The sequence below is a fragment of the Delphinapterus leucas genome, chromosome 11, assembly GCF_059928025.1.
Source record: "Delphinapterus leucas isolate spDelLeu-1000000601 "Yukka" chromosome 11, BTC_Dleu_Yukka2, whole genome shotgun sequence".
In the NCBI taxonomy this organism is placed as follows: Eukaryota; Metazoa; Chordata; class Mammalia; order Artiodactyla; family Monodontidae; genus Delphinapterus; species Delphinapterus leucas.
The window spans coordinates 92,533,078-92,541,569 of record NC_143139.1 but is presented as its reverse complement, the minus strand read 5'-3'; the positions used below and the strand labels follow the sequence as shown (position 1 = coordinate 92,541,569).

Genomic DNA, 8,492 nt, shown 5'->3' with positions numbered 1-8,492 from the left:
GAAGGGAGTCCAGAAGGTTCTAAATGTCACTGGCATTTCCCTGGGAGGCCTCACTCACTCCCAGCCCCTCACATCCCTCATTTTAAGTTAAGTCTTTAGGTCTGGCCTAACTCCTGCAAGCTGTATCCCCCCATCTCTGGCCCAGGCTCATTTCTGCTGTGGGTTCCCTAGAGCCGGACGGATGGCAGTGGCTGAGGCCTGGGACCATCAGCAAGTCACCCTCCGGTGCCCTGGGACACAGCACCCTTTGTTCCGGCCCATCCCCACCCCCCTCAGTCCCAGGCTCTGGCTTGGATTAGCCTTATCCAGGGGAAAGCCATGGAGGCCCCTCCTGGAATGTGGCCTGGGGGCAGAGGGCGGGCGAGGAATTGAGGTGATTAGGGCTGGTGGGGTCTCTCCAGGGCAGGGCTGTGCCCTTTGTACCACTCGGACCCCCCAGGGCAGGGCTCTCTGTGTCCTCTGCCCGAAGCTCCAGGCGGTGAAGGGGCCCCCCTATCTCTAGCTCTCCCTGGATGGGCCTGGGACGGGGAGCCCCACCACGCGGCCCAGCCTGGCCCTGTGCTGCGGTGGCTGCCTGGCCCTTCTCCCCTCCCAGTGGAAAGCCTCTTAGAGGGGATGGGGGTGGGGAACACTAAGCCCCAGGCTTGGGGGAGCGAGCTGTTGAGTGGCTGATCTGCGGGAAGCCTGGGAGTCTTCAGCTGCAGCCCCCATCGGGCTAGGCTTTCACAGGGGAGCCAGTGGGGCGGCCCGTCCCTGCAGGCCTCAGGAGATGCGAGGCTGGACACCCAAACCCACGGGACAGCTCAGGTAAGTGTGCAGCGACGGCTGTCAGGGACCACCTCTTGTCCTGGTCCTCAGGTGGCTGCAGCTGTGGTGACCAAGCCAGAACTTGGTCCTGGTGGGGCAGGGGCAGAGTCCCACGGGGCCCTTGGCATTGCCCAAGGCCAGGCGGGAGACCCCAGCGCAGAGGGGTTGCAGGAGGGAGGGAGGCTCCAGCTGTGGGGTGGTCTATCCTGCCTGTGAGGCCCCCCTCCTGGTCTGTTATGGGGGCAATAGGGGTGCTGTGTGAACCCCTGGGTGGAGCTCTGGAAATGTGGAGGTGTTGGGGGCTGCTAAGGGTTTGGAGGGCAGAGGGTCTCTCTCCCAGTGCCCCCTCAAAGGTCTGCATCTGTCCAGTGGAGCCAGAGATCTGACCCTCCCCACACCAAGATCCCCAGCTGGTCTGGGGTGTTCAGTCACCCACCTTACAGGTGGGAAAACTGAGGCTCAGCAAGGGGAGGGGAGCTGCCCAAGTCATGGAGCAAATCCATGGCTAAGCTGGGATGAATTGGAACTCAGCTCCCTTGGCTTCTGGGACAAGGCTAACATTGTTACAACATGTTTTGGTTTTCCTTTCATAATTTTCTAAATGACAATAGACATTCCTGATCACTGAGAAAAATCAGGTACATACCCCAAGGCCAAGGAGGAAAATGAACTCCACCCATTTTGCCACTGGCACTTGTCTCCCCCTCCACCCCACACCTTGTTTGTTCCGTTGCCCTGAGACCCTCACATGTACACCCTGGGGACATTGCCGGTGCCCACACATGCCTCCGGTCACACACTGGCTGTCGGCTTTCCCACTCATCCGAACCCCCTCTCTTGACACTACTAGGTCCTGAGGGGCAAGGAGTATCCTCCAGAGGGAGTCTTCCTGAAGTTAAGACTCAGGTGGGAACGACTCTATTACCCACCCCTCATCCTTCACGCCCCTTGCAGGAGGGGAGATTCGGGGTGAGGTCCTACCTCGGTTTCCCCTCCTGGCTCCATTCCCCGAGCAGGGCTCCCGTGGGTAGCCCTGTGCCTCAGTTTCCCCACACCGGGGTCTCCATCCCCCTTTCTTGTCTGGGCTACAGACCCTCGCCGCTTCCTCTTGTCCCCTCTCCTCCAGCAGAGGCGGTGACGATGGGCACTAGAGGCCCTCGTCGGGGCCCTGGCCCCCCAGACGGCGGCTGGGGCTGGGCCGTGCTGGGCGCCTGCTTCGTGGTCACCGGTTTCGCCTATGGCTTCCCCAAGGCCGTGAGCGTCTTCTTCCGCGCGCTTATGCGCGACTTCGGCGCGGGCTACAGCGACACGGCCTGGGTATCCTCCATCATGCTCGCCATGCTCTACGGGACAGGTCAGCGCCCCCTCGCGGATCCCTCCCCCCTCCCCCAGGCCCAGGATTGAGAATCGGGATCAGGGACCAGGACACACCCGACCCCTTGAGCATCTTCCCCCAGGCCCCTCGGGGTGGGCATGGAAACCCCTTCCTTCCTGTGGAAACATTAGCACCGGAGAGGGGAGCAGAGGGTCAGGAGGGTGGCAGCGGCCAGAGGTGGAGCCCGCACCCAGGTGGCTGACCTGTCAAGCTTGGCCAGCTGGAAGGGCCCCTCCATTTCTGTCAAAAGACCCACACCCGCCTATGTTACAGGTGGGAAAACTAAGATCTAATTAAGATTCCCAGTCCCAAAGCTCTAACCACCTGTGGAGTGGGGGAGATGCTGGAGATATCCTGGCCAGGCAGCGTGGAGGGGTGGAGGAGAGGGATGGGGGAAGCCTGGGGAGGAAGGCGGCTCAAGCTGTGATTCCAGCTGTGAAGGTAATAAAGCGAATGGGGTCCGCCCCTTCTGCTTTATGTTCCGTGTTCTCAGGAGGGCTGGGGACCAGTATAGAGGCTCCTCCCCTGCATCCCCCCCATATGGCTCTCTTTGGTCTGTCCCAGCCAAGCTAGTGACCTTGGCCACAACACTGCCCTCTCTGAACCGGGGGTGACCTCATTCCTTCAAGCCGTCTTTCAAGGCTGGGAGGTACAAAGCCTGGAGTGTCTGCCACAGAGGGGTCCAGCCTGATTGGTGATCCTGCCCTGCCCACAGGCCCGGTGTCCAGCATCCTCGTGACCCGCTTTGGCTGTCGCCCGGTGATGCTGGTGGGTGGACTGTTGGCCTCGGCCGGCATGGTCCTAGCATCCTTTGCCACGCGCCTCCTGGAGCTATACCTGACAGCTGGGGTGCTCACAGGTGAGGGCGCCCACTGCTCTCCTCCTCGTGGGGGTCGGGGTGCAGGTGGGGGTCAGCAGCCCTTGCTGCAAGACCTCCCGTCCTCACTTTCCCCACGAGGGGCGGTCCTCATCCTTCGGCCCCGTTCCCACCCCCCACCCCGGGGTCTGCACACCCTGTCGGGACCTCGTCCCTCCCTCCCGCCGGGGCCTGGGGTGGGGGCACCCTCGGGGAGCCCGCCACAGCACCGCCTCGCCCACAGGCCTGGGCCTGGCCCTCAACTTCCAGCCGTCGCTCATCATGCTGGGGTTGTATTTCGAGCGGCGGCGGCCTCTGGCCAACGGGCTGGCGGCGGCCGGCAGCCCCGTGTTCCTCTCGGCGCTGTCGCCGCTCGGCCAGCAGCTGCTCGAACACTTCGGCTGGCGCGGCGGCTTCCTGCTGCTCGGCGGCCTCCTGCTGCATTGCTGCGCGTGCGGCGCCGTCATGCGGCCGCCACCCGGGCCGCGGCCGCGCAGGAACAGCGCGGGCGACGCTCCCGGGGAGGTGGAGGCGGACAGTGTGGGACTGCGCTTGCGCGAGGCGCCCTCTGGTGGCCGGACCCGCCGGCGCCTGCTGGACGTGACCGTGTGCACCGACCGCGCCTTCGCGGTGTACGCCGTCACCAAGTTCCTGATGGCGCTCGGGCTCTTCGTGCCCGCCATCCTGTTGGTGAACTACGCCAAGGACGCGGGCGTGCCTGACTCCGAGGCTGCCTTCCTGCTCTCCATCGTGGGCTTCGTAGACATCGTGGCGCGGCCGGCGTGCGGCGCCCTGGCCGGCCTGGCGCGCCTGCGGCCGCATGTCGCCTACCTCTTCAGCCTGGCCCTGATGGCCAACGGGCTCACGGACCTGAGCAGCGCGCGCGCGCGCACCTACGGCGCCCTTGTCGCCTTCTGCGTCGCCTTCGGCCTCTCCTACGGCATGGTGGGCGCCCTGCAGTTCGAGGTGCTCATGGCGGCTGTGGGTGCGGCCCGATTCCCCAGTGCGCTGGGCCTGGTGCTACTCCTCGAGGCTGTGGCTGTGCTCATCGGACCGCCCTCTGCCGGTGCGCGCCACAGGAGGAGAGGGTGACGCGGCCTAGTGCCCCTAAGCCCAAGGGAAGCCCCCTCCCTATCCCAGATGGAACGTCCAGGGATGAGAGAGGGGAAGGGACCCATGGTGGGTGGGGAGGGGGGAGAGACAGCCCGGTGGGGTAGACTCCCCTTACCATGGCCAGTTAGCCTCCCTCCCCTCCAGGCGGTACCACCAGAGGCCCAGTACAGGTTGCAGTCCCAGAATCAGAGCGGGGCCCTGCCCAGTGCTCAATGCCCATACCTTTGAAACACTGTATCTGAGTGCTTTAGTGTCCCCAGCCTCTAAGGGTGACTGGAGTAGGGAGAGTCCTTGGGGAACCAGGAGCAGAGTGGGAGGGCTCATTACGCTCACAGAGAGGCGGGCACGGGAGGCTTCCACCGTGCACACCGCCTGCTGGGTGCTCTACACATCATAGGAAGTCCTCATGACAAGGTGGGAGGGGAGGGCTTCCTGCAGGGGCTGGCATAAAGGCAGTCTCAAGGGGCAGGGCAGGACCCCCCCAGGAGAGGGCACAGGGGGTGTTTGGGGGACACTGTTCCTATACAAGTAAGGCAGGAGCTAGGATCAGAAAGGTGGGGGTGGGGGACATTAGGGTCTTGCTAGGTTATCCCTGAAACAGCAGGAAGCCTGCCTGTGAGCAGGAGAGAGCTGAGGTCAGGCTGTAGGATGGAGCAATGATGGGGGCCGCCTTTGCTAGGGCCCAGGCTGCACCCGAGATGAGGTGAGCTGCCCATTCTTCCAGGGCTGGGCTAGCTGAGTGCCGTCATCAAGCTTTGTCACCTCACCTGACCTTGAATTTCCACTTCAGTGCAGTGGGAATTGCACTGAACCTGAACCCCTGTGTGAGCAGCCCCCAAACCCAACCACCAAAAGCTATAAAACCAGCCAGAGGCTCAGGGACCCATCTTCCATTTTCTTGGGTGACCCTGGGGTGGATCTAATAGGCAGAGAAGGCACGTGGGGTGAGAAGAAGGTGAGGGACACCACAGGGCTGTGTGTGGAAGGGGCGGGACTGGCTGGCTGGGCAGGGGTCAGGAAGGCAAGTTTGGGGTACTGCTCAGAGGGGCTCAGGTGGGCAGCTGGCTTGGAGGACTCCAGGGAACCTCCCCAAGGCCTCAGAGATACAGACTGAGAGGTCACAGCCTGGTGTGGACAGCCACAAGGATGCCTCCGAGAGAGGGGGGAGCCCACTGAGGAACCACACTTTAGGGGAAATATTTGCAATTAAAAGATTTTGCCAAGTATGAAAGTAACATGTACCTGTGATAGAAAACTTGGAAAATACACAGAAGGAAACAAGAGTTCTACAAGCCCTGTCCCCAGGCCCCATGCTAATGATAGTTCAGTCCTGGGTACACGGGGCCTCCTGGGAGGGGGGAGGCCTGGGGGTTGCTGGGAGAGCTGAGCCAGGCTCCTGAAGACCAAGGAGGTTAAGTGGAAAGGACAAGAGTTGGGGGCCCCCAGGAGAGCAGGGCTAAGCCCAGTGCTCTCCCCACTCCCGGGTCAAATATCCCCAGCTGGGCAAGTCCCAGGGTACATGTGGGGCTGGAATCCCGAGGACAGGAGGTCCCTTGTAAACTGTGAAGTGCTGCCTCACCAAAGGCCCCATATCACTTAAGAAATTGAGGTCCAGGGAGGTGAAGTGACAGTTTTAAGATCTCAAATGGCAGAACCCTCATGGATTTTTGCATCTGTAAAATGGGAACAAAGACTGGGGCGTGTGTGTGTGTGTGTGTGTTACCCGTGAGCCCCACCAAGAGCACTGCCCTTATCTGACGGTGTGGGTGTGAAGGGTGGGCTCCCCCCGCAGACCCTCACCTCCCCATCTGCCCTCCCCGCAGGCCGCCTGGTGGACGCGCTGAAGAACTACGAGATCATCTTCTACCTGGCAGGCTCTGAGGTGGCCCTGGCCGGGGTCTTCATGGCTGTCGCCACCAAGTGTTGCCTGCGCCGCTCTCAGGACGCCACGCCCAGCCCAGGCACCAAGGGCGGGGCCAGCGACACGGAGGATGCTGAGGCCGAAGTGGACTCTGAGCCCCTGCCTACCAGCGCCGAGGAGCCCGGTGGCCTCGAAGCCCTGGCGGTGCCGAGCCCAGGGACTGGGCCCTCGGAACCCGAGATGGAGGCAGAGCCGGGGCTAGACTCCGAGTCTGTGTAGCGCGGGGGCACTAGGTGGGGTGGCCAGGGACTTCAGGAATGGGGCTTCGCCTCTCAGAGCCCCGGCTGCCCCCACAGGGCCTGGCACACGGGAGGCTGCTCCGGTGGTCACCGCCAGGGTCCATGCAGGGAGCTGCCTCCCTTATCTGCCCACTGGCCCTGGCCCCGCCAGTGAAGCTGCTGTGCACGGCAGGGTGTGGGCCTGTGTCAATCTTAAGTCCATAAAGCTGAGCTGAAAGAGCTTCTGTTCCTGCGCCTCTGGCTGCTACCTGGGGGATGGGTTAGCAGGGAGTCTGAGAGGCTCCCCCTGGGGCCCTCCGACCGCCTCCCCGCCCCCCCACCCCCCGCCGTGGGTGTTGGGGAGGAAGTGGCAGAGGTGGAGGACGGCAGGGGAAAGTGTCCCGCTCCAGCCCCGCTGCTCGGAGCTGTACACTGAAGCCCTCGCTGGCAGCACCTCCCGCTGGAGCAGCCCAGAGCAGAGAAAGAGCGCAGGTCCGAGTGGCGGGCTGGGGCTGGATCCTGGCCCTGAGCCCCGGGCTCCTCTCGCACACTGGAGGTGGAGAGTACCTGACTCTTTGACTCCATCCTGTGGACAGCAGGGGGGTGGCGGAGGGGGAAACGGCACCTGCCCTGCCCCCTCACCTTCCTAAGAGGGACCCTCTTCCAGCCCGGCTCTGGGTCTCCTCTCTCTAGGGGATAAACTCGGGTGTCCTGGGACCCTTGCTCTGGACACGTGTCCCTACGGACGCCACTGCGGACCCTGGCATCTGCTCCCCCGCCCGCCAGTGGAGTCCCAGGGATAGCTCCTCAATGGCACTTTGAGTCAAGTGCAGGGAGCTCCAGGTCTCACCCTGGCTAGGAAGGTTTAGGGATCTGTTTAAGTATTCATTCTCTTCCCACAAACTAGACACCCCTTTCCTTGCCTCCCTCCCTCCAAATCACCAGCTTGGTGACCCGGGGCCCAGTGGAGGAAGCAGCCTTCCCACCGCAGACCCTGACTCCATTCATCCGTACTCCTCAGGGGAGCCATTCCACTGGTGACCCCCTCCCCACTAGTCTCATTTTCCATCCATGCCCCAGGAAGGTGTGGGGAGCCCCTGCAGATGCCCGGCCAACTTACACCGTGTCTGTGCTTTCCCCTGAGCCACTACAACAGTGACTACATCTTATTTTAACAAATCCTCACAGAGCACTGACTGTGCCAGGCACCGTGCTAAGCCCTTCACAAATGTTAACTCATCTAGTCCTCAGTCAGGACCCAAGAAGGTAGGTACCCTCATTAGCCACACTCAGATAGGGAAACTGAGGCACAGGAAGTGAGGAGGTAGCTCAGGGTCACAGAAGCTATGACTGGAACCTAGGCTGTCGGTTCCAGTCTGTGCCCTTGGCCTCCACACTGGCTGCCCCTTCAGGGAGGTGGTATAGTCTGACAGTTCTAGGGGATCTACGTGGTGACAGCCCATCCCTCTCTCCACACTCCCAATCCTGCCTGAGGATCCCATTCAGGTCACTGCCCGGGACCCCCCGCCCCGGCCATTGTGGACCCTGCCCACCTCTCACACCCTCTTGCACCCCTCCCATTCTCAGGACGAGCACGTATTTCATTGTCCAAACAGGGACACTTTGAGAGTGAAAAGGGCCACTATTAATAGTTACACTAGGACCACAGGTGTGCACTGGGACTGTCCAGGTGAAGCCGGACACCTGGGATACTAGCGTGGTACCGCCCACTGGGCTTCTCCCCTTGGCCCTGGCAGAACAGGCGACCTGGAATGGCCGGGGCACCCTTAACGCTCTCCCCAGTTTGGGGCCTCGGGTCCTCCTGACCCAGTATCTGCCCTGCCTTTCCCCAGATAAAGGTTGAGTTCATGGCCAGAAGCACTGAAGGATCAAAGACAAGGGAGGACGTAAGAGGCTCCACAGAGCAGAAAGCCTGGGAGGCAGGGAGAAAAGTGGAGTCTTCTGAATTTGATGGATCCGAGTCCAGATCCCACTCTGTCCCTGTACACCATGTGGCCCTGGGCAAGCCTCTTCTGAGCCTCAGTTTCCCATCTGTAAATGGGGACAGTAGTGCTAATCCACAGAACTGCTGTGAGGAGTCAGTGCTATAAAGGGAATGTCAGTAAACCTTGTTGCCCTGCCTTGGTGATCAGGGGGCAGAAGGGGGGGGACGTCGAGGGGAGAGAGCGTCTGAGGCCACTG

General features: G+C 62.0%; 1 protein-coding gene across 1 annotated transcript; it reads left to right on the top strand.

Annotated features, from left to right (window-relative positions):
• The first annotated feature begins 1,900 nt into the window (after positions 1-1,900).
• SLC16A8 (solute carrier family 16 member 8) lies at positions 1,901-6,516 on the top strand. Its single transcript, XM_030760905.2, has 4 exons — positions 1,901-2,161; positions 2,898-3,041; positions 3,283-4,104; positions 5,975-6,516. Exons 1-4 carry the CDS (start codon positions 1,948-1,950, stop codon positions 6,289-6,291), a joined length of 1,497 nt encoding a protein of 498 aa, XP_030616765.1. The 5' UTR covers positions 1,901-1,947; the 3' UTR covers positions 6,292-6,516.
• The last annotated feature ends 1,976 nt before the right edge of the window (positions 6,517-8,492 follow it).